Raw genomic sequence first — 26,243 nt, forward strand, 5'->3', positions numbered from 1 at the left:
TGGTAGCTGTGCGCAGCAGGAAGAAACTGCAGAGTAAGCCATAAAAGAAGAGATTAAGAGATAACGAGGGTCTCACACTGCAAAGGATAGTAGAATGCATCGTGGTTTGCGGTGTCATACTGGCTCAGACTCTTGCCTGGTATAGTTACCACACTGAGCAAATCTTTAGGAGACAAGGTGCCTAAGGTGAATTCTTAGGCAGAGCACTAGTTAACAGCTTATGCTGCTAATATTTAGCGCAAGGCAGAGAGAAAGTGAGATGAAAATATTTGTTGTTCTGGGCGCCCTAGATGCGTAGTTTGTAGGTTTTCTTGCCCTCTTTTCTCTCTCCCTTTCCATCTTTGCTACATAGCCACCTGTCCCTGGCACCTGCCAACTGTAGTTCCAGTGGCGATGTGGAGGCCAGGAAGCAAAACCTCTGAAACTTATCTTCAGGTTCACATGGAAGATGCAGGTGGCCTTTGAAGGCAGCCGGGACCCATGCCATTAATCAATTTAAAGATGAAAACCATTACTTTTAAATGGAGTCTGGTAACAAAGAGGCAACCCGAGTAATCACAATAAAATCCCAGGAATAGGCAGGGATCACCTCACTGTTACTGGAGAATGTGTGTGGCTCTATGTCTCATAGAAAGCACGGAATTACTTCCAAGGTGCGCGTGATAAGATCGCCGCCTTAATACGAGCCACATTTTAGATCCGCCTTAAGAGGGAACACCCACACTCGACGTCATCCAATCGAAGCCTCTCTCCGCCGCCCGGATTCATGGTTTTCGCCCGTTCGGCAACTTCCGTCGGTTTCCGCCGGTACCTAGTGCGCAGAACCCTTTTCTCCTTTCCTTCCCGCCGCTTCCCCCCGCCTTCCCTTTCCGCCGCGGTGCGCATGCGTCCCTCCGAGGCGGGGCCGGGCGGGGAGTTGTTGTGGAGCAGCTAAGGAGCACGTGAAGAGAGCAACGTCATCATAAACACTGGTAGCCAACATGGCGGCTCCTGGGAGCGGAAAGGTAAGAGGAAGGGAGGATGAAGGGAGCTTTTGACCCGCTGTGGGGAGGCAGTGGCGGCTGGGAGGGTTCCCTGAGGGGCTCCGGGGGTGGGAGAGGCTGCTTCTCCCTTCGCTGACCCCCAGATACTGCACAGTTGACGGGGGCGGTGGGGAGAGAAGGTGGGAATGACTCGGTGCTCCTGCCTGGTGGTGCGGGGAAAGGCCTTTGGCTTGGCTGGCGGTGGGCCGTTAGGAAGCGGGGGGGGGGGGTTCTTTGGCGGGAGGCGGGCTGTTTCTTAACCTGATTGGCTGAGAGAGGTAAGATTCTTACACGTGGAATTGATAAGGCCAGGGGGTTGTGCTACTGCGCTGAGGCTGCGTGAAACCCTCCAGGCTGGAGGTGGCAGGCAACGCGGGTTTCCTCGGAAGAAAACATCTCTTAAGGCTGAATAATTTACACAGCCTTCGCTGCCATTCCTCCTTTTATACTTTTCAATTATTAATCCTGTTTTACAAGATAGCCGCTTTACACCAGCATTCCCGGAGAGGGAACCTGTCCAAACCTTTTGCTGCTTTCTCACTTCTTGTACTCTGTGTCCAAAAGAGGAGTTTTTTGTTTTTTAAAGCCTATTAGGAAGCCAAACTAAATCGGTCTTGTGTCACTAAAAGCTCTTGAACTACTGTTATCAGGAACCAGCTGTTGCGTTGTTAAAATTTACTGTGGTTGACATTTACTGTCAGATTGTCATTATTATTTTCTGGTAAGATGATTCATGAGGTTAACTGGCTGTCTTGTAAAGTGAAATGCTCTTAAGAGGCAGGGCAGTCAAGAGTGCAGCTGAGAAATATGGCAGGTTGATGACCTGGTGGTGATTTTAATGTCAGGATGTGAAACACTGAAGGAGTAGGGGCATTTTTATAGAAGGTAATCTTTCACTACAGTGGTGTACTTTTCACAATGATTGCTTTAACAGTGTGATTTGGAGAAGTGACTTAGACACATTTGATGTTGCATTTCCAAGACAGCATTGAGACTTCAGCACACTGGCTTCCATATGTTAATTACATGTTATATGGAGAGGTACTTTCTTTTATTTATCATAAATCTACTCTAATTCACTTCATTGTATGACTTGTAAGTTCTGGTATTATAAAAGTGAGATAAATATAGCTCCACTTCCTCCATACCCTGCATTATTTTATAAACTTATATAATGTTCCCCATTATTCACATTTCCCCATTTTAATTCACATTAAAAGCCCCAAATTCCTTAGCCTTTTTGATGGGAAACTGCTTCAGGCTCTTGAATATTTAGGCTGCCATGTTCTTCACTTTTTCAGTTATTATTGTGTGCAATTGTGGTCTCAAAAAAGGATACAGTATTCTAAATGTGGCTGTGCTGTAGGTCTATATAAGGTATTGAGATATGGCTGTCTTATTTTCACTTCCTTTCTTATCTGTAGCATAACTTCACCATTAAAAAAAAATTACTGCTGCTGCTGCACAATGAGTTGTCATTTTTGTTGAGCTATCCACCACTAACCCTGGAATTCTTTCTTGATCAGTCACTCAAAATTCAGACCCTCTCTGTTGATGTGAAGTTAGGATTTTTGTAGCTGTAGATTGATAGAGCTGTGTATTTCTGTACTTAAACCAGGGGTGGCTGGTCCCATGGTATTGGTGGGGTGGAAAGCAGGGAGATTGACAGTAGGTGGAGCCAGAGCCAATGGCCGGCAGAGCAAATTCTAGTTTGCTCTATCCTTCCTGCTGAATTCTCTAAAGCAGTGGTTCCCAATTAGCTAATTACTGAGGATTCCCTATTTTTCAAAAGCTAAGCCACAGACCCGCTACTTTTGAAAATTTTGATAACTCTATGGTAGTTACCTGTGCAATGCAATTTTTTTGAAGAAAATGTGGGATGGCCCCTAATAAGCAAAGAATTTTAGGTTAAAAAAAAGACCATAAAATTTGCAGTTAGAAGTTCTTTTCCGTTAAAAAGTAGAGAGCAAGGGGAAGGGATCCCTTACATTTTTAGAATGATAAGCATGTGAACCTGCCCTGTGGAGCAAGCCATTTGCGCTCTCTCGCTCTCTCTCCCCTCTAATTGCAAGAGCCCGAAGAAACAGTGTCAGAGGTAATCCCAGCTCACTTGCCATCCAGCAACTCTTTCACAAGTTTTCCCCTGGCAGCAAGCAGGCACTGGTTGCTAGCAGAGGCTGGGTGATCCATGGATCACCATTGTGGCTTTCACTGTGCAATTAACAAGATAAGTGAGTCCCTGGCAGGGGCTGGTGCCGCGGACCCCCAGGGGTCCCTGGACCCCTAACTGGGAACCACTGCTCTAAGGCAGTGTTTCCCAACCTTTTTTGGGCAAAGGCACACTTGTTTCATGAAAAAAATCTCGAGGCACACCACCATTAGAAAATGTTTAAAAAATTAACTCTGTGCCTATATTGACTATGTATAAAGTAACTCTCTTTAATAGGAATCAAATAAACACAAAGAAAGTATTTTATAATTACTTTATTATGAAATAGTAAGTAAACAGAAATATGAAAAATTATTTTACTTTATTCAGTGCGCCTTTTGTCCCTCTCCTCGAAATGCTCCAACTCAATGTTCCTCCGCGGGCTGGCCATTGGAGAGCCGTGTCGCCCACACCGCAGCCCAATACAATATGAACCCTCCCCTCGCAAGCGGCAACCCCTCCACACTCCCCACCTTAAGCCTCCACACGCGCCCTGCCCAAAGAGATGCCCGTCCGCGCGGGGATCCTTTACCTCAGCATCCCGCCAAAAAAAAAAAAAAGGGCGGGAGACTGCGGTCCCTCAGAGGCTGGGCGTTAGGAAGAAGCAGCCGCCTTCATCCAAGCAGGAGCAGCAGCAGCTGTAGCTGTAGTAGCGCCAAGCTGTGCCGGGGACTCCGTGCCCATGAGGGGAGGGAGGGGAGAGAGAGGAGAGGGAGCAGGTCGCCCTCTTAAGTCACGCGCGCGCAGGCACCACCACGCATCCCTCGCGCCCTCTCACAGAGCCCCTGCTCAGCACCTCCCGCCTCGGGGACGCCCGTCATGAGCCGCTGAGAGGCCGCCAAGCCTCCAGGCTGCTCCCATTCAGCCTTAGGCGCGCGCCCGCCTCGGGAAAAGCGGTGCTGGGAGGCAGAGAGAGAGAGAGAGAGGACGCTGCTGGCCGCGTCCCACCCTCAGTCAGTCGGCTCGGAGCTACTGAGGAGAGGGAGGTGGGGACGACGGCGCGTCTGTTCCGCTCGGGGCCAGCGCGCCCCCGCCCCCCTCTCCAGAATCCCCAACTAAATACGATGCGCTAAGGGAGGGGGGAGAACCCACCTACAAAGAGGACGCCTTTCTGCAGGGCGCCTAAGGCCTCTCGCCGCCCGACTCGCCCGCCTCCCTCCCACGGCACACCAGGCAACGTCTCGCGGCACACTAGTGTGCCGCGGAACACCGGTTGGGAAACACTGCTCTAAGGACAACACTGAGGCTAAGGAGAATGAAGATCATAACCAGTGCCAATGAATAAGCTGGACCAGTCGCAAGTAACAAGGTAGGCAGGTAGGGCTGGCTAAGAACAGACTGAGTTTGGCGGGGCAGTGCCCCTGTTGCCTTACTGAATCAGCCATGAGTGACCTAACTCTTTAAGACACACAGAGGATAGAAAGAAAGGATTGTACATGTTTCCTAGTGAAAAACCTTTATCCATGATGTTATATCGGACCATTGCCATACCTAATTTAACATGAGGGAAATTATAACAGAAAAGTTCATTTTCCTCAGGGCAGCAAGACTGAAAAACATGGGGAAGGTACAGGTATATGTATAATTTAGTTTGCTGCCCCAAGGCCAATTTTGTATTGGACTTTAATTTTACATTACCTTTCCTAGCTCTTTGTATGTACACCTTTTTTCCTTCTAAATTCCTTGAGGCATGCATGCTTCCACTCTCAATTATCTTGTAATCTCTGCCTGAAATCTTGTGTATATTAGCTGATTAGTGCCTTGTGCTAGAGAATGAAATTAAAAAGTAGCTCCTACATTTTCTTTGTTCGTCCCACTATCCTAATAACGACAAGTTTAAGTGAAACTTAATTCCTGTTTACTGCATGAATAGTTTAATTAGCTGATATATTTGTTCATATGCACCCACCTACAAGTGCTTTGATAGTGTACCTACCTGAGCAGAGGTGCAAGTGAATTTAATAAGAACACTAAATTAATAATTGGTCTATTTTGAGAAGGCAGCAGAAGCTGGCTTTTCCTTCTATCACTGTTACATTGAAACTGCCGTTCTGGATTGTTGCAGTGATTCATTTTGTTCTGTTTTGTTACACAAAGTATCAGTGTAATGCTTTCGAAGGAGAATAAAGATACTTTTGAAAACAGTTGTGACAAATAATACAGTTGTGGTAACGGTGAAAGCCGAGGCTGCCTGCTTCAAAATTTGTAGAATTTGTGTTTTTAATTTGCTCTGTTTGTTATTTTTTGATTTGCTACATTTTTATCCTTTTCCTGAAAGAAGCTTGGAGTGGCATATGTGGTTTTTCCACTCCCAAATGTATTTTATTCTTGCCTTGAATGAGTTGGGCTCAGAGACAGTGATTGGTCAAAGTGACCTTCATAGTTGAGCATGCATTTGAGCCTTCCTATATATTCAAAGTTAACAGTATGTATGTTAATAACTTTATAGGACCAACTGCCAAGTCACATGCAGGCAATAAGCAAGTTTCTGAGTTATGCAGATTTCTTCCTAGGCTGAAATTTTTGTGTGTGTGTGTTTGTAGTAGGCAGAAAGCTGGGGCTTTTTGCAATGGCCCAACAGGCTCTCTTTGGGATGCTTTTCTACATAGGATAGAGGTAGCTGCTTAGGAAGAAAAAGAGTGGGATACAAATTTAATAATATAAAAAACAGTGGTACCTCGGGTTACATACGCTTCGTGTTACATACGCTTCAGGTTACAGACTCCGCTAACCCAGAAATAGTACCTCAGGTTAAGAACTTTGCTTCATGATGAGAACAGAAATCGTGCTCTGGCGTGGCGGTGGCAGCAGGAGGCCCCATTAGCTAAAGTGGTGCTTCAGGTTAAGAACAGTTTCAGGTTAAGAACGGACCTCAAGAATGAATTAAGTACTTAACCCGAGGTACCAGGTGGCGCTGTGGGTTAAAGCCTCAGCGCCTAGGACTTGCCGATCGAAAGGTCGGCGGTTCGAATCCCTGCGGCGGGGTGCGCTCCCGCTGCTCGGTCCCAGCGCCTGCCAACCTAGCAGTTCGAAAGCACCTCCGGGTGCAAGTAGATAAATAGGGACCGCTTGCCAGCGGGAAGGTAAACGGTGTTTCCGTGTGCGGCTCTGGCTCGCCAGAGCAGCGATGTCACGCTGGCCACGTGACCCGGAAGTGTCTCCGGACAGCGCTGGCCCCTGGCCTCTTAAGTGAGATGGGCGCACAACCCCAGAGTCTGTCAAGACTGGCCCGTACGGGCAGGGGTACCTTTACCTTTACCTTACCACTGTACATTGTATTCTTGATTTTTTTGCATTTGTTTATTTAGGAAGAGTTGCATTAATTTTTGTTACAGGCTTCTGTTCAGTTTGCTTCAGCAAAATTATTTCTTTTATGTCTTAGTCACTCACACACTCATCATCTTTAGTTGTTGGTTTCCTGGTTCAGATATAAGCAACGGTCCAGTGTTGTATGCACAAGCAATAGTGACCCTTCGACTCAAACACTTCTCTACGCTGTCTCCTCCAGTGTGGTCATGAGGAGATCAGAACACCTGCTTATTATTTTAATCTATTCAGAGCTTGTGGAACATTTTTGTATGAAGACCAGTTGACCAGGAGGACTATAGCCAATACTGGGTAGAGCCAGAGACAAAAGTGAGTGGAATTTGGAAGATTGTACAGTTTCTCTGCCACCCCATCTTTGCAGTCTGCATGAAGTTAGTTTGAGAGTTGCATATTTTCTCATAGCCCCAGGTTTACATTACGGGTGTTTTAAGAAGCCAGGACAATAAAATGTGGTTTGATCCTGGGTTGGTTGAACAAATGATAGCTTATACCTAATTGGAGTTCCCTGCAGTTTGAACATAATGAAAAATGTTGATTGAAGTAGAAGTGGATGCTTCTGATGTCATTGATTGACTGAGCTAGGGGAAGAGAGGAATTTGAAAGAGGAGTTTGAGTCCAAGGCTTGTTGCTGCTTCTACATATAACACTAAATCTATAACACTAAATCTATAGTTTGTCTGAAAAGCGACCAATTCACCCACACTTTGCCTGCCATTTATCCAGTATTGGTTTCTCCCTTTGTGAATGAAGGTAATTGAAGCTGATGTAGTTATTGATGCATTAATATTTTGATATTTATTTCTCTGTTTCTGATTTCTAATGCAGTATTCATTGCAAACATGTAATTCTGTTTAATTTCCTCTCTGGATCAGCATATGAGGAGGCATGACCATAGCCTTTTGTAACAGAAATCTTACCCAGTTTCTTGCATGATTGTGTCACATATTGAGAAGAACAGGTCTTGTCACCCTAATTCAGAAGTGGGGAACCTGTGGCACTTTAGATGCTGTTGGACTAAAACTTCCATCACCCCGACTATCGTCAGTATTGGCTGTAGCTGTAGTAGGAGTCCAAAAACATATAGAGGACCACAGGTTCCCCACCTCTGCCCTATTGAAAGTCCTCAGGTTGGGTTGGACCTGCCCCCAGAACCAGTTCAGGATATCAAATTGTCAGAAAATGCTTTTAAGAAACAACTTTGCTTAACTTTTTTTGTTTTAGGTTGTATATGAACAGGAAGGAGTTTTCATTCACTCCTCCAGTGGAAACAGTGATGATCAGGATTGTTTGTTATCTGGGATACTGAGAGTCATAGAAAAGGTATTAAATCAATATTTTGTGTGTTATGTTTCTTGTGACTTTACCTTATGTCTTTCTATCCTGCAAAGATATTGTCTTACTGACCAAAATACATAGTGTGCAAAGTAAATGGAGGCTATTTTTGTAAATTAAAAAAAAGTAAAACCTTAATGGCATTGAGTCACTTGAATAATTGCATAATTTGTGTTGTAGGATACTGAGGTGATAGTAGATTGGAGATCACTGGATGATTCATTAGATTCGTCTAATATACTATATGCTAGAAAGGTATGTTGATTACTTGCAGCAATCTTTTTTGAAAGGTTTGGAAAATTGATTTTTTAAAAAGTAAAACAAAATCTCCCTTTGATTCTCAGAAACCATAGCTGTTACATGGTAAAGTAACATAAAGGCCTAATTGTACTATCTGATTGTGGGGTACAGGATCCATAGATCTTTGATCTGTTTATGTGATGGATGCTTTTTAAAAAATGCTATTATTAATATTGGTACATAAAACTGAGTGTATTGGTTGAGATCCATCTATTGCAAATGGAAAATACGCATAACTAAGAAATGGGGATGAGACAATTATTTGGCTCAAATGGCCTTAATGGAGACCATCAGTAAGAATGGAAGGTAGGTTATGACCTGTACAGTACTTTTATACATTTTCTAGTATAAAAATATTTGAGTAATATGTTGTACGTTCTCTAGATAGTGATCAGTGAAAGATAATAAATCCAAATCTGTTGCTTTAAATTACAAACTCATGTTCCTTGACTCTGCCAGAAATACTGTTATTTTGTCCCAATCTTCCCCTCCTACTAAGGATAAATATGGTGGTTCTTGTTTTTAAATTTAATTTAATAGAACTGTCAAGGCAAGGAGTATGCCATTTTTAAGTTATTTAATTACATTATCCTATGACTTCCCCCTTCTAACTTAAGAATCTGTATACATGACATGATTATACATGATATCTATCATGTCATCTCTTGCTGATCTTATATCTAAACTAAAAAATCCCAATCTTTTCCAGAAGGGTAGTTGCTCCATTCTCTCAATCACTTTGGATGCTCTTTTTGGAATCTTTTTCCAACTCTATAATCCTTTTTGAGGTGAGGAGATAAAAACTGTACACAGTATTCTAGGTGTGGTTATACCATAGATGTGTATAACAATATTGACAGTTTTACCTAATGATTCCTAGCATGTAATTTGCCTTTCTCACATCTGCTGGACTGTGGGTCATCATCTTCATTGAGCTATCCACCATGACCACAAGGTCTCATTCCTGGTTAGTTGCTACCAGTTAAGACCCAAGGGCATATATGTGAAACATAGATTGTCTGCCCCAATGTGCATTACTTTACATATGCTTACATTGAATTACATTTGCCATTTTTTTTACCATTCACCCAGTTTGGAGAGATCCTTTTGGAGCTCTTTATAATTCCTTTTTAACCACCCTGAACAAGTTGCTATCGTTGTCAAGCTTGGCTACTGCACTACTCACCCTTAATACTAGAACATTTATGAACAAATTTAAAAGCACAGGTACTTATACTGATCTTTAGGGATTTTTAAAAACTAAAAAACAACAACAACAGGAATATTGGGGGGTGTCTATTTTTATTAATCACTAGCTGCAAGTGAAGCTGTTTTTGATTGTTTTGATATCTTATTTAGGATTCCAGTTCTGTTGTTGAGTGGGCACAGACTCCTAAAGAGAAGACTCCGCGAGGAACAGAACATCCGAACAGTTACGAGGCAGAATGGGATATGGTCAACACAGTCTCTTTTAAAAAGAAACCACAGTCAAATGGAGGTAAATGAAGAATACTGTGTATAAAAACATAGAAGCTATTCCAGTGGATGATACTAGACACTGAGGTTTCTACATGTGGAAGAAACCACTGGGTTGGGCCCCTTTCCTTGCGCAGCTGAAAGCTGCAAACCTTTTGCTCTGCTTGTGGAGCTCCTCTCATCTGATAGTGCTGATCATCTGTCTGTAGTGGGCTTTAACACTCTGAAGTGGGGTGAATTTGTGTAAAATAATGCACTCTGAAAATATTCCATCTGTAGCAGGTAATGACTGCTCCCCACATCAAATGGGGGCACCTTTTGTGTGGTTGCACACAGCTCCCCTGGACCTATGCTGCACCTGGTGGTATAGCCTGGCTTCGCCTCCCCCCCCCCAGCTGGACACCTGGAGGTCTCCGCCTACCTCTGCCCATTATCCTATCCCGGCTGGGGAGGCGTTGCCAGGAGATTTGGCCACCCTGCCCACACAATAGAAGGCGGAACTTACCTAGGAATTCTCAGTCGCCTCCAGAGCCAGCTGTGCATGTAGCATACTTGGGTTTTTTTCCCCTTTTGGGTGTTAATGTTATAATATGAACTAAATTAGTGCCGGTTCTTTTCTAATAATGACAGTTTTTACCATCTGTCTTTGATAGGGTATATGCTATTGGTTCGGCGAGAAGAGTTGAATGAATAAATACTTCAGTTTTTCAGATCCTAGTCAGGTTGCATAGGAATATATCAACTGCGTTTTACTTTCAGACCATTGCTCCATCCCTGTTCATTGAGATAGACAGTAATGGACATGATTCCCCAAGATCTTGGGCAGGGGATTTTCTCAGCCTTCCCACTTCAAATTCTTTTTACCAGAGAATAAGCCTGGTGCTTTCTGAAGGCATACCACCACTAATAGTGGTGGAGCTAGCCACACTGAAGGATTGGATGAAATGTGTGCTACCGTGATGTTAAGTGCACTTATTCTTGGAAGTAGTTTTAATATATTCCAGTGCTATGCATTGCATATTGGCTTTAGATCAAGAAAATAACATACTCTTTTCCCCATTAGATGCTGCTGTTCACACAAATGGAGAGAACAAGTGGTCCTTCCTGTTCAGTTTAGCAGATCTAAAGTCCATTAAGCAAAACAAAGAAGGAATGGGATGGTCCTATTTGGTATTCTGCTTAAAGGATGATGTTGTCCTCCCAGCTCTTCACTTCCATCATGGAGACAGCGCCTTATTGATTCATTCCCTTAGAAAATATGTGGTGCTCTGTGAGTAAGTATTCATTGTGAGGAGTCTATTTGGTCAGTTATTCTAGCTTTACTGTTTGCATAGCCATCATAATGAATTGATCAACTTTTTTTTTTAAAAGCCAGCCAGTGAATAAATAATGCTTCTAGTCATAGTTTTTAAACACATCAATAGGCTCAAGTTGTGATTTTAAAAAGAAATACTAAATTGTAATTATCAAGCACAACTCTGCCAGGAACCTGTAATGTTACTACAGGATGCATTTATTCATTTATTAACTGCCCTTCACCCTAAGGTCCCTGGGCAGGTTACAATATTAAAAATATACACCTCAAGTGTCAAAAACTAGGGTAAAAAGGTGCAATTTTAGTTGACATTTTGCACAGAAACTCATACAGAGATGATTTTAAGATGACAGCCCAAGCTATAGCAAGCAGGTAACACTACATATGGGAGAAAGGAGTGGCAGGTACAGAATCTCCTGAAATACTAAATTCTCCTTCTCCTGCTGGCTGTCTACAGTAGGGAGAAGGTGGGATGCAAAATAGAACACCCCAGCATTCTTTCTCCCTCTGCCCAGTGGCTGTAGCTAGCAGAAAAGCTGCAAGGAAATCCAAATGCAGCGCTTCTTAGTTTTCCAAGAATGGCAGCTTAGTTCAGAGACACTTCTCCAGATGCTGGTGGTCAGGCTTCTGTAAACAAAACATCCTTATTGCTTTCAGGACTAATCTCTTCAATGATATTTCTCTGTTGGCTCTGCTGGATCAAAATGAGTGATCCAGGTAATAGGCAATAAATAATTTCTTTTGGAGACTGGTAATAAACAATTCACCTACGATAAGCTCTCCAGTAGTATATAAACCTAAGATCACAGTACCAACTAGTGAGTGGTTTGAGGGGAAGAGGGAATTTCTGTGATGCCCTGAACAAATACAAACCTAGGCCATTGGCTACTAACAATAAATATCTGACTGACTGACAGATTGTTTCCTACATCTTGTATTTAGTCCCAGACCATGACTGGATATCTTCTAACTTCTCTTAAAAATATACTCTAAATGAGTAGGCATTTTCTAGTTGGCACACAAATCTGACAGAAGCTTTTTTTTAGTTTCAAGCAAGTAATGCCTAATTAGAGAATTGAAGTATACAAGAGAGTAAGTAGGACTTCAAAGTTTCTTTTTAAAGACTCTGAATTCAGTTTAATATTACTTGAAAAATATTTCCTTGGTACAATATCGTAAATAACTGCTCATAGCAAATAAAGTGATGCTAATTTATTGTGAATATTACTCAGGATGAGTTTAATTAAAATGGAAGTATCTTTAAGAGGTTTTCTTATTCTGATGGGTTAGCTAAGTATGACGCATCACAACCTTTGCTTTTTGGGCTGTATTAGCAAACCTCAGTTCTGGTTTATTAACAGCCGTGTCATCAAGACTGATTATATCGCCTCTTCTGACTTTAAGATGCAATCTGTTGTTGAATTTCATATCCTCTGGCACAAATGCTGCATCCTTCCATGCCAGCACTGGGAAGCGATAGCATTTATTAAAAGTCTTATCTTTAATAACAGAATAGGTGGTAGGTGTTCCAGGTAACAATGAATAAATGTAATGGTGTTTTGTTTCAGAAGCTAGTAATAGTGAATCCAACCAGCTAATTTCCTGAATAAGCCTGAGGTGGCAATCAAATACTTTCAACTTTTTTAATAGTGATGTCTTCTTTCCGTATATTTCTGTGTGCACATGCACACATACAATCCTCTTAAAATATTGCGCAATGAATTCACTCTTCTCAAATGTGATGGCTATATTGTTGAATTTCCCAAAAGAAAGACTCTGATTCTAGAAGGGAAAATAGTTTCTTTTTGTTCACAGATCTCCACAGGACAAGAGAATTCTTGTGAACTGCCAGAGTATTTCACAGTCCTTTGAAAATCTCCTTGATGAACCAGCATATGGTTTATTAGAGGTTTGTGTGATTTCCTATTTGTTTAATATTCAGTTTAATATTCAAGATTTTTAAATGTCCAATTATTGAAGGAAACCAAATTTCAACCCTGGGAATTTTCATACTGGCAGATCCTTATTTTTCTTTGCTATGTGTTCTGTACAAAATGAAGTATGTATTTGATTTCATTTTAAAATGTCCTTATTAGTATCCTGCCCTTCTTCCCAGTGGGAACACTGAACTGGTGAAAGAGGCTGTAATGCGTTATTTTGGAGATGCATTTTTCCCAACTTCCTGTAGCCCTTTGGACACAGCTTGTATCAGTTATTACTCTTTGGGCAGCTTGCTTTTGAGAATGAATGTCGTACTATCAGAATTTTTTAAAAAACAAATTTGTGTGAGCCATTTCAGAATTTGTTTACCCCTGTGCCATTCTCAGAAACTAAAGACTGATCCTTACACAGCAACAATGGGAAGATTTTCAAAAGTGACCAACTATATATTTGATAGTATACGAGGAAGTGACCCCGCAACTCAGCAGCGGCCTCCGTCAGAAATGGCAGACTTCTTTAGCGATGCTATACCAGGCTTGAAAATAAATCAGCAGGAAGAACCAGGATTTGAAGTCATTACACGAGTAAGCGTTCTTGATAGCGAGGGTGGTTTTAAGATAAAAATTAGTGCATTGGTAATAATTTAACAGCTTTCCTGGTGCATATTTTAGATTGATTTAGGAAAGCGACCCGAAGTGAACAGAAGACAACCAGTGTCAGTTGAAGAATGGACTAAGAATATGGATTCTGAAGGGAGAATCTTAAATGCTGACTCCATGAAACAGATGATATTCAGAGGGGTAATATCTTAGAATATCTCTTTAAAAATTGTACCGTATTCGCCCAAATGTAAGCCGTACCCAAATATAAGCCGCACCTTTAAAATTCAAGAGGGAAAAGGAAAAAAAGACAATACCCAAATATAAGCCGCTCTCTTAAAATTCCACAGGCACTCACACCTGTTCCGTTATACCGTATGTCTATTTCAGCAGCGATATCATAAAAGCCAATTTTTGTAAGGTTACGAATTTAAGCTGCACTTTAACTTTTCACAGTCGGAATTTGCAAAAAAAAAGGTTGGCTTATATTCTGGCCTATACGGTATTTGATTCCTTATTGCTAGGACAGTAGCTAGCAGGTACATGTATTTGGTTATCCCTCCAGAAAAGGTTAACTGAAATTCTGACTCATGCAAATAGCAATACTCCGAAGCGGCTGACCATCAAATCAGGGGTAGCTAGCCTGTGTTCCTCCAGAAGTTGTTGGATCCCAACCCTCATCCACCCCATCCAGTATGGCCCATAACCATGGATGATAGGGGTTTTAGTCCAACCACACAGCTAGCCATGTTTGATGTATAAACCCTTTAAGTTCTGTTTTGAAACCAGTGATTCCACGCCATGGATTTCTAATGCCATGTTTGGAGAAGCTCACTACTTTTCATGTGTGTCGATACTGCCTATTGCAGAACTGGTCCTTGAGTGGCCAATACTGAATAAGGCAGAGTTATGTGAAAATACGTTGGAGTGAACAATACATAAATAAGAATTTAGCAAATAAAGAATGCAAATCTTTTAGGACAGAAATGAGGATGTGCTAGCCTTAGTTTAAGGTTTAAATGAAGTCCACTATGGCCTTAGCTTTTTACTCCATAGCCGCTGATAGAACATGGGTGTCTTGAAGGAGTTTGCCCTAGGGCTGAGAGGGGGAACTCATGACCCTCAGGGTGCTGTAGGAGTACAGCTCTCCTCTTTCTTGACCATGCTGCCTGGGGCTGATGGGAGTTGGAGTCCAGCAACACCTAGACATCGCATCCTTGTGCACAGTGCCCCTTGCTTAAATCTTTTTTAGGTGGCTCTAGGTAAAGCCAAATAGAACTACCTTTAGAACCTGTTGTAAATTATTTGTAATGTTTTAAGATTTTCCTTCCCACAGTGACTTCAATTTAACCTGAACAGTGTGTTATAGATATTTCGGAGTAATAGCTTTAAAAGACAAATGGTTTCAGTATTTACACTTAAAGCTTTCAGATAAATTTAGAAAATGTAAGTTTCTGCCCAAAGACCTATGAACCTGCATGTCAATAAGATGTGACATGAGAGGGAAGGAGGCAGGGAGCTTAGAAAGGGGATGTTGCGGAAAAACATGTAATTTAATTAACCTCCAGGTTGATAACTTCGTTTTTTTCCAGTGCTACGTTTATAAACATAATGCAGAAAAATATTAAGGCGGGGAAACAAACATAAAAGGTTAGGTCTTAATGAGCATCCTAAAAAGACGTTGAAGAAACTAGGTGATCTCACAACAGGGGAAAGACCCCCCCCCCCCAAAAAAATATACTGACCAGAGGAAATCAAACGTAGGAAACAGTAGCAATAAAATGAGGTAATGTTAGCTCCTGCACAACTACAGGATTTGAATAAAGTTGTTCTTATAAAGCTCCTGATGTTGCCATTGCTATTTTATTATGTTCTGCTTAGGGCCTTTGTCATGCTTTGAGAAAGGAAGTCTGGAAGTTTCTTTTGGGTTATTACCCTTGGCACAGTACTAGGGAAGAAAGAACAAATATACAGAAAAGGAAAATGTAAGTACGGCTCCCTTAAAACAATGTCATAATGTGGAGTAAACTTTGCATACTTGCAAGACAACTGCTTACGAATATCATTACTACTATCATTTTTTCTTCAGAGATGAGTATTTCAGGATGAAGCTTCAGTGGAAATCTGTCAGTGAAGAACAAGAAAAAAGAAACTATAGATTGAGGGACTACAGAAGTCTTATAGGTAATTTTAAGAAACATAGAAGGCAAAGAGATATGTTAGTGATAAACTTTTACTCCTTTTTTAAAAAATCGAGGTGACCTCAATTATCCACCATGTTTGTTAGACATTGTTTCTGTAACAAAATTATGACCTGTTAGGTTCAGTGTGTTAGGATTCATGGCTTCTTTCTCTTCCGTGTCCTCCACTGTGAACAGAAGACAAATATCATAATAAAAGGCTTAATAATGAATAAAAATTAGACAAACAAACAAACTCACCATTCTTTCATCCAGTGATCTCAGGGCTGCCATGAAACAGTGTATTTTAGTCACCAAATGCCTGGATAAACAGGAATGTTTTTAATTTCCTCTTGAAGTCAGCATGCATGCTGTGCAGCCATTTCTTTTCTGATCCTTGTAGTTGATGCAATTTTATTTTGCTGCTGACTGAAATAAAGGAAAGCTGAGTGTGTGCTGAACTTGATTTCACTTTAAATAAGTTTCTGTAGGTTGCTGACCATATGCTTTAGTAACCTGTTATAAACTAAAACTAACATCAAACTTTATTATTCTCTGCTCTAACTAGCAACGGCAAACATTTTAAATGCTTTATAACCTTAGCACTAACTCTTAAAGGCAAGTGGGAAAGTTTGAGACCAGAAAGCTAAGTTGTGTGTTTAATGTGCATCACAGCAGGCATGCAGTCACACCAGTGTAAGAAGCAGAGTAATATCTTTAGTTTAAAAGCAGCAAAAAGGGAGGGGCATATAACTTTTTCCCTTTTTGCTGCTTTTCCAAATTTCTTTCATTTAGCCACTTTTCTCCTACTGACAAGCATGTATTTTGCTACTGAAAGCAGACACACATTCAGAATACTGAAATTTGACTTGGAGATATGCTTTTGAGGGGAGAAATAGTTAATGTTCTTGCTTTTGGCATTTGAAGGCTTTTTAATTTTTTGCCTTTTAATACAACACGAAACGTATTAGAAGTGTCAGCGTTGAATGTAGACGAGAAGCTTTATTCTCCCATAGCTTTACTATCATGATCTTATAGTTTGCACAGTAGGGTACTTTGCTCCTGTCCAGTCCTCTTTGCTCGGGTGCTGAGCTAAACCAGGGTTAGGCTTAGCATGTAGTCTAAGGCAGGACTCATGGTTCAGCACATTCACTTACCACAAACTCTTAAAGTCCTGGTTTAGCTCAGCACAGTGCAGCAGTACAAAATGGCTTCAAAATCCTCTCTGTCTCCTCACATGCTTCTGCTGTTTGAAAAAGCATAGCTAGATTTGATTCGCACAACAAGCTTAGTCAACGCATTTTAATCAGATTCTAATAGTGTGTGGAATGTTACAGTAGCGTAAAACTGTACAGTATATGCTCAGAGACTGAGCAGATAAACCAGGGGTCGGCAACCTAAGGCCCATGGGCCACAAGCGGCCCATGGGGGTCATTTAACCAGCCCAACGACCCCCACCGCCCGCTTGGGGACCCCCACCGCTTGCTCGCTCAGCTCCCGTGAGCTGCGCTAAACAGGCACGGAGCAGACGGCGGACCACCTTCTGCGATGCTGGCCAGCTTCCCATTGGCTGCAGGAAGCTCCTGTAGCCAATGGGAAGCTGCATACGCCTCCTCCGCGCCAGAAGGAGCGCCGGAAATAGTGTTTGCACATGTGTGCGTGTGCGCACACACTCCGCCCCACCGTGGCATTTGCAGGACCGTGAACAGGCCCAAGCCACAAAAACTTTGCCGACCCTTGAGGTAAACTAACTTCAGTAACAATTAAAGAAACATGGGGAAATGGAGTGTCCTAATAAAACATTCTCATGCTAAACCAAGCAATTAAACCTTAAAGGCTTGATTGCATATCAACTCCTCACCATTAGGTTTAATGTAGCACCACATATCTAGTACATTTGAGTGACGTTTTACATTTAACATATTTCAAATAGACTCTGCCGTGTGTTAATTCAATGAAAATGTTTTACATTTTAATCAGGAGGTTTCTATAAAAAGTATACCGTTTTCTAAGTGTTTGGAAATCTGCTTATAAGAAATCATCTTATTTGAGACAGGAAGAATTTGTCTTAAATACTCTTAAAAGCTGCTTTAATGCATTTTAAATGACACCCTCTGAATTTAGTTGTCTTTACTAGGCACTTCAAAGCTCAGCACAGTGTTTGAGAAATTGGAAATTTGAAGAGCATCCTGCATTTTTTAGATATAGGCTTAGCAGAAGCTGTTTTGAAAATGTATTAAATCTGTGTGCTGTTTTTCAGAAAAAGATGTAAACAGAACAGACCGAACAAACAAGTTTTATGAAGGTCAAGATAATCCTGGGTTGATATTGCTTCATGACATTTTGATGACCTATTGTATGTATGACTTTGATTTGGGTAAGTAGGATCCTACTTATGTATGTGTACTACTGTATCTGATCTAGTGTAACTTATTATAATTACCCTTCAGAGAAGACTTGATGTACATTCTGTCTTAGATGCCCAAATTAATTATGTGTTTTACCATTGGTTGCAACAAGTGGGACCTGCAACAAACTTGTTTAGTATCTGTACTTGTGTACTCCTGATTTTGGAGATCAAATAAATGTATCAAAAAGTTTCCATTGCCTGTATGCTTATTTCAACAAATAGCATATTTTTCCATGTATAAGACGCCCCCATATGTAAGACACCCCCTATTTTTGGGGACTCCAAATTAAGAAAACACCCCTCAGCTCTGGCCGTGTATATGACGAGCCCCAATTTTAAACCTATTTTTGGTTAAAGAACAAACAAAACACCTAGTCTTATACATGGAAAAATACGGTAGTTTTGGAAGAGGATGGGAGAAACTAAATACAGTAGTTACTTTTCAGTCTTTTGAGTACAGTTTGCCGCATATTACCAGTTTTTTCTCTCTCTCTGATACAAGGCTATGTTCAGGGAATGAGTGACCTGCTTTCTCCGATTTTATATGTGATGGAGAATGAAGTTGATGCCTTTTGGTGCTTTGCATTGTACATGGATCAAATGGTAAGTCTTTTCATCTTCATTCCTGTTGTTAACTTCAGTTACCGTTTCAGTGTAACTTATTTCTGTAATTTCTGTTTATCATTAAACTTTAGCAATTTATGTAGCATTTCTCTTGCAGCGTAGCAGCAGATATATAAGCAAGAAATGTATGTTCCATAATTATAAAGATAATGCTGTGTTTCAATGTTGTAACCTGCCCTGGGAACTTAGGGTGAAGGGTAGGTAAATAATAATTATTCTTGGCATCTATCGGTCTCGAGAGACAATGGAAGAGTGTGCCTTCAGGGGTAAAGTCCAACTGTTGAAGAATTACAGTGCCTGCTGTGACTGTAGAGACCAATATGAGAGAGACCTATTTTATTGCAGGTGGGGCGGATGAAGGTGTCCAGTCTCACTGGACTCCATATTATTCTAATTGGCTTAATTCAATCAATGAAAATTATCAAACCCATATCTGATCTTGAAAGTGAGCTGCATGGAATGCTGTTAGCATCCCAACAGACCAAAATTACATTAATGTTTAGTTTTGTTATTATATATTTGTTTTGATTTAATACTCACTTTGGCCCTCATGTAGAATAAAAATATTCTAGATGCTGTTTCAATTTGTTTCCCATTAAGCACCAGAATTTTGAAGAGCAAATGCAGGGTATGAAGACACAGCTAATTCATCTGAGTACTTTACTTCGCTTGCTAGATAGTGGATTTTGCAGTTACTTGGGTATGTATGACAGCTCAGAACAACTTACCACTGATTATGATTATTATTGTGATGATGATGTTTTTCATTTCCACATTTCCCCATTCTTATACAGTAGTTCTTTTTGACTTCCCACCCAGCATTCCATGACTGTTCTTTTTACATCTTGTTTGGCTGCATATACATTATTTTTGTCACCTTATTTTCCACGCTTTCATGTCTTTAATCTTGTCAGCTGTTGGTCACAAAGTTACCTGGAATTTATATTTTAAGCTGTTGGTCACAAAGTTACCTGGAATTTATATTTTAAGTCATATTTCTGTAAATATTCCCCCAAGTACCTCCACTCACTTCTCATCTGTTTATCATATTGATTTCTTATTTTAGTCATCACACTGGCTTCTGGTTTTGCCACGCGAAGGGAAAGCTGCAGCTCGTTGCTCTCTTTCCGAGGGAAATCAGGCTGTCATGGAAGTGGGGGGAAAGTGTGGGCTCCATGTCTCCTCAAAAACTCCAGAGCTGAACTGGATTTCCTAAAGAGCTCCTGCAGCACTAGAGGGTCTTCCCCCCAACCACCTTTCACCAGGAGGAAACTTACCACTGTTCTTATCTAGAATCTAGACAGTGGCCCTGTTGGCATGGCCTGTTAAGTCAGACTTTCTGGCTTGTTGTGGTTTACTGAGAATGAGCAGCATGTGCATGCTGCCCAGTTGCTCCCACTTCACGTCTCTGGCATGACCAGAATAAACAAATCAGGAAGCATTGGTTTCACATTACAGTGGCACCTCGGGTTACAGACGCTTCAGGTTACAGACTCCGCTAACCCAGAAATAGTACCTCGGGTTAAGAACTTTGCTTCAGGATGAGAACTGAAATTGTGCGGTGGCAGCAGGAGGCCCCATTAGCTAAAGTGGTACCTCAGGTTAAGAACAGTTTCAGGTTAAGAATGTATACAAGGTACCACAAGGTACCACTGTATATCCGAACCAGGGATCCATGATCAGCAAGCCAACAACAAACAATTTCTTCAGATTGGCTCATGATCATGGTTCAGATGTATTGGCTTCCTGGTTTGTTCATCACATTTAAGCCAGAAGAGGAATGGGAGCAAGCAGGCAGTGTGCATTTCCAGAAAACCAGAGCTTCCGATTCCTGGTAAACACAGGAAGCCAGAAAGTCTGACTTGGGACATTCAAACACAGCCAGTTGCTTAAAATACTTTTCCTACACCAATTACTTTCTCAATTGTTGTAAAGAGAGTTCTGTGCTACTTAGATACTGTTTCAGTCTTGCCTGTCCTCAGTTTTTCACCCTTACTTTCAGAGCCCTTTAGGTAGCAATGATTAGACTCCCACTGACAATTGATGTTCCAAGAGAGACTTGACTAGGACCACAATCTCTCAGCCTATCCTACCTCACAGGGTTGTTGTAGGGATTCACTGTGGAGGAAGGGAACCATGTGTGCCACTTTGAGCTCTTTGGAGAAGAAGGTGGGATATAAATGAAGCAAACAAATGAAATTATGGTCCATATTTTCCTCAGTTTTCCACCCCAAAAAACTCTAGAACAAACTAACTTTTTGTAAGCAATTGTAGCCAGCAAAGCTGTTAATAGATGCATTAATATATTAAACATACTTTAATCGATTCACAACCAGCATTTCTGTCAAAGATTTATTTGTTCATGTTCTTTTTTAAAAACTGTTTTAGAATCTCAAGATTCAGGATACCTTTATTTTTGTTTCCGGTGGCTTCTAATAAGATTTAAAAGAGAATTCAGTTTTCAAGATATTCTTCGCTTATGGGAGGTAAGAAATAGCTTTTTATTTTAGCACCTACTGCCTAAAATGCTGAAAATATGGTTCTGGAGGAAAATACATACAATTTAGCTGAACTGAATCATGTTAAAGCAAGGTATAAACAGTGGCATCTAGAGGTGGTAAGAGTGTGGCCATTGGGCCTTGAGTCTGCCAGCTGGCTGTGTGGGTTGGTTATGGATCAGTGCAGCCCTTAGCCCAAAGAAAACTAGCCACACCTGGCTTATAGCTTTGAATAACAATCTTAGGACCCACTTAATTGCTCCAATACTCCCTGATCTGCTACTGCATGGGTCTGTCACTTTTGCTACCACTAAGAAGGTGACTTGCCCAGAATATCAACTGGTGGCATCAGACCCAGTTTCCTGGCAAATACAACCTGGTCACTTTTGAATCCCAAAAGTCCTGGAATGTGGATGTTTTGGCTCCCAAACGTCGCAAACCTGAAAGTGATTGTTCTGGTTTGCAAACGTTCTTTTGGAACCCAAACGTCCGATGGGGCTTCTGCAGCTTCTGATTGGCTGCAAGAGCTTCCTGCAGCCAATCAGTAGCTGTGATTTAGTTTCTGAAATTCTGGAACTGATTCCGTTCAACTTCCAAGGTTTGACTGTACTGGTTTTCTGATCCTGATTTTCAGTGAGGCATGAAGATCTGAAGGATCCACCCAAAATATCTGAAATTCATTGAGGGTGACAGATGCTATCAGGACATAGCTCTACCGTTTGCCCTTGTCAAGATCTTCAGAATGTAGCATGAAATTAATTATAGATAGTTATTAAGCAAGCTATTATGTTTTTCTGTCTAGATAATAGTTTAATTAGCTGGCAACCTCTACTGAAATATATAATAAGTTAGAAAACTATCCCCCCTTCCTCTGTTGTAATTGTAAGTTGCCAGAAAAATAAGTGTTTGGGGAGACTGTTAAAACCTTTTAGTACCTTACACTTGTGGCATCATGTTCAAGTTCTTGATTCATCAGCAACTTCAATATTCTGCTAGGTAATGTGGACAGACTTGCCTTGTCAGAACTTCCACCTTCTCATCTGTTGTGCTATCCTTGAATCCGAAAAGAAGCAAATTATGGAGAAGCATTATGGCTTCAATGAAATACTGAAGGTATCTGTTGCATGTTACTCTAGATCCAAATTATGTTCTAGCCTTTGTTTCCTGTATTTGAATACTATTAGCATTTCATTATGCAATCTTATGTGAGATGGAACAAATGTTAATTCTCAGCCACATTTCTACTGTGATGAAAGATGCTCGGTGTAGCTTAGTAGATCTTAGTAATTTATTAACTCATCAAGTTGAGAGAAAGTAATATGAAGCAGAGTTTTCATACAGTATATAGACTGGTTGTTTGATTTTCAGAGCTAAGAGAACTTACTGTTTATACTGAGGCTGTTTTAAGTGCTTAATCGGTGAGCTATCCTAGACCAGAGGATTCCAGTAGAAATAGGAAGCTCCAGTTGGACCTAGTGATTTGGCTTCAGGTTATGGTGTGAGGAGAGGCCACACACAGAAACACACAACAACCCACAATTCAAGACAAAACTATCCTAGACTACTGAGGATTGTGCAGGAAGATAGCAGTCTCTTCCAGACTTTTTCTACTCTTCTCAGCATCGCTGCATAGAGATGGTGGTTTTGTTGGGTGGTTGCCCCTGAGCCTGGGGAGGTGCAGTGCTGAGGAACTACAAATCCAAGTAGCAGACATAATTTACATATTGCAATCTTAACCAGATGCTAATTATGCGTGTGTATTACTCAAGTTAGCGTTTCTTGCTTAAGGTTATGCTAACACTAGGAGCCAAAGTTCCATGGCTCAGAAAGCTGTGCATTTAGCGTGACATCCTTGGTTGCACTTCGTCATTCTTTTTGTTCCGTTTTAGCATATCAATGAACTGTCTATGAAAATGGATGTTGAAGACGTACTTTGCAAAGCAGAAGCCGTTTCTATGCAGATGATAAATTGCAAGGTAAAAGTCAAGCATATTTTATGAACTTTGCATAAACAAATGAGATTTAACCAGGTTGATAATTATTGAAACAAACCCTTTACGGTGTGTGTCGCCTCTGATGCCTTCGAATGAAGGGTGGTATGCAAATTTAAGAAGTAAATAATGATGTCATAAACTGCTGCAATACTCAAAATGGTACTGTGCCTACAGATAAAATGAAATCTATCTATACCAATTTTAAATGATACGGATTTTCTTGTCATCCTAAAACTGCTTATTGAACATCTTTTCCTTCTAGAATTAAGAAAAGGCATATTTTAGCTCAAACTTAAATGCCTTTAAGGATATGCTTCTTGTGTACTTAGCATGTTAACTTTAAAGAACAGCAGCACTAACTTAAAAGAGCAACCTGTGCCACATTTTTTCCTCTTCATAGGAATTGCCTCAAGCAGTCTGTGAGATCTTGGGATTAGAGAACAGTGCTGTAACAACACCAGATTCAGACACTGGGGAAGATGAAACTGCTGGTGGAATAAGTCACTCTGCACCAGCCTATCCAAATATCTCCAAGCCTGTTGCTGCTGCCAATGGAACAAGTGAAAGTATTGAGCAAGTGTCCCCCACCATGCTGACAGATTGAATCTTGCACAATTATTTGTCTGCATTTTTGAAGAGACACTTTATTATACCTGTTTTGTTTCTTTCAAGCACTTGAGGTGGATATTTAAGTTTTTGTTTTGATTAAGCTTTAAAGATTTGGAAAACAGATCATGTACTGTAATACTCTTACATCAAAGCTTTACAACATGACCTAATTATTTTTGTAGTTTCTTCTACCAAAGTAGCCTTCCCCCCCCCTCCCCCAGATAACATTCCTTAATACTTTTGTAGCCAAGTGCATTTTTTTCCTTTTTGGTAAAATGGAAATCAGATGAATGTGAATGGCATGGAAATAAATGCTTCTGTATCACTTTGACTTAGAGAAGTCTTGAGCATGGATGGTTCTTGAATATCATAAGATTCAAAAGTCTTCTATACTATTTCCTATGTGAAAAGATGCTAACTTCATAAACAGTGCTTTGTAAATGAAAGGATTATGTCCTTTCTCAAATGTTTACAAAAACACTTGTTAAGTATTTGTGGTTGTTGAATGTAGATTTGCAATGAAGATTTACATTTGTGCAGTTCCCTGATCTTGAATTTTGTAATCCAGGGGGTTGGCTGAACAGTACATTTTTACATTTTAACACCTCTACACTTATACATATGTATGTATAAATTAGTTACATATTCAAACTTGTGAGTATTAAAGGATAAATCTATTTTTGACTAAGTAAACTTGGCTTTTCATTCAGGCAATTTTGACCAAATTTTAATACATAACTGTAAACCTGCCTATTTTTGAAAAATCTTTTTTTCTTAAGGCTATATTCAGGTTCTGAAATACTTTTACAATGGCTTTCTCGCTTACTTAACAAATAACGTTTCTTTGCTCAATAGTATAGTAACTGATTAAAAAAAATCAGCTTCAACTGCCTTTATGCTAGACTACTTGATTAAATAAAAGCAGTTAAAAATAAATGCAAAATACTAATTATGTTGGGTGTGTTTCCCTCATGTAGTTCTGCATAAGCTCCCATGGAGGGCACAGATAGAACGGAAGATTCTTATGGCGGATTGTGCCCATTGTCCTTAATAAATGACTTACATATGAGAAAACTCTATGCTTATATGATACCATTCTTTCCATTTTTATAGTAATGTGGGATCTGACATAGATTCAGTTGTATTTGTTCCTGAGAACCATTGTACATATTATGAAATAAAATGCAAAAATTACTTAATGTTTTTCATTTAAAACAATTAAGAGAATTTTGTGTGGGGAAAAGCCTTCCTAGATTTCAGTGATTTGCACACAGATTTCAGTTATACAGTGAAGAGCTATCTAACTTTCCTCTGGCAGAACACTTTGCAGTTGACCGGTGGCAAAAATGAGGAGAGTTGAATCATCTTGTCCCCTTGAAATCGTTGGAATTGTGTACGCAACCAAAGCACTTTCGTTTCAGTGATTTCAATAGAATTGCATCATGTTTGGCAATGTGGGTCCCTGCTGAAAGTCATCTTTGTAAGGCAGCTGCCTAATCTGAGTATTAACTTGAGCATTCCTGGAGAGATCACAGCCCTGGTGCAGACAACATACAAGCCAAACCATGACTGGACTCTAGGAATTCCCCTGCATTTGCCAAGTCATGTTTTGGCTTTGTTTGGCCTGTAAATTGGGCTAATCAGGGTTGCTGCAGGAGGGGCGGAAGGAAATTATTATGTTAAGGGGTGACAGTTCTCTCCCAGAGGTGAATTCATCAGCATGTGGGGGAGGGATGTGATTTTTTAATTCTTATTTTTTTGCAATTCTTTCATCTACAGCACCCCACAACTCTTCAAAATTAGGTTCAGAGGGTGTGGGGGCCCTGGACCAGCTTTAGGGGTGTTCATGTTTCTGTGGGGAATTGCCAGAAATTGCTTCCTAGGGTTTGTGAAGGATTGTTTTTCTCAGATGTCTCTTTCTGGGGTGAAAACCAAAATCCAAAATGAGTTAAAAGCAAATGTTGTATATATGGACTTGGTCACTTTAGAAGAGAAAGGTGAGTTGTTGCTGCATGAACATGAAAGAACTGGCGCAACTTTCAGTTATGAGCACATAAATCAGAAGGTGAAATCTCTTCAGTCCTTGGCTTTAATATCACCGGCGTGCTTATCTTTTATCAGTTAATAACTAAAGAGCCCATTCTGCAAATGCCAACAATTCAAGGCCCAGCAGCTGTAGGCTTTCATTTCCTGCTTACAGGAAATAATTTTTGAACCACTTGCCCTTGTTCCGTCATAGAGCTTTGGCATTTGCATTATGTTGTACACAGAGCATAGAATATGCTTCTGAGAATTTTTTTTAATGAATACCATTTTATGATACTGAGAACCTCACACAATTTAATGAATACATGTGTTGCTGCTGGAAATGGGGAGAGCATTACATGGTGTGGCTTCCATGTGTATG

General features: G+C 40.7%; 1 protein-coding gene across 1 annotated transcript; it reads left to right on the forward strand.

Moving 5' to 3' along the window:
• Positions 1-851: 851 nt before the first annotated feature.
• On the forward strand, positions 852-25,030 carry TBC1D15 (TBC1 domain family member 15). Its single transcript, XM_081928035.1, has 17 exons — positions 852-1,004; positions 7,780-7,878; positions 8,071-8,145; positions 9,550-9,688; positions 10,730-10,940; positions 12,797-12,890; positions 13,309-13,506; positions 13,594-13,722; positions 15,403-15,506; positions 15,611-15,705; positions 17,962-18,078; positions 18,614-18,714; positions 19,336-19,435; positions 21,124-21,221; positions 22,230-22,346; positions 23,123-23,209; positions 23,628-25,030. The coding sequence occupies exons 1-17, from the start codon at positions 981-983 to the stop codon at positions 23,829-23,831; spliced, it is 1,992 nt and encodes a 663-aa protein (XP_081784161.1). The 5' UTR covers positions 852-980; the 3' UTR covers positions 23,832-25,030.
• Positions 25,031-26,243: the final 1,213 nt, after the last annotated feature.

Source organism: Podarcis melisellensis (genome assembly GCF_964234715.1).
Source record: "Podarcis melisellensis genome assembly, chromosome: 10".
NCBI classification, from domain to species: Eukaryota; Metazoa; Chordata; class Lepidosauria; order Squamata; family Lacertidae; genus Podarcis; species Podarcis melisellensis.

Excerpts from the sequence above, each read along its gene's own strand:
- TBC1D15 (XM_081928035.1), top strand. The coding sequence starts at position 981 with ATGGCGGCTCCTGGGAGCGGAAAG. Across the intron at positions 13,507-13,593 it reads GATTTGAAGTCATTACACGA|ATTGATTTAGGAAAGCGACC; the intron begins GTAAGCGTTCTT and ends TGCATATTTTAG. Across the intron at positions 21,222-22,229 it reads ATATTCTTCGCTTATGGGAG|GTAATGTGGACAGACTTGCC; the intron begins GTAAGAAATAGC and ends ATATTCTGCTAG.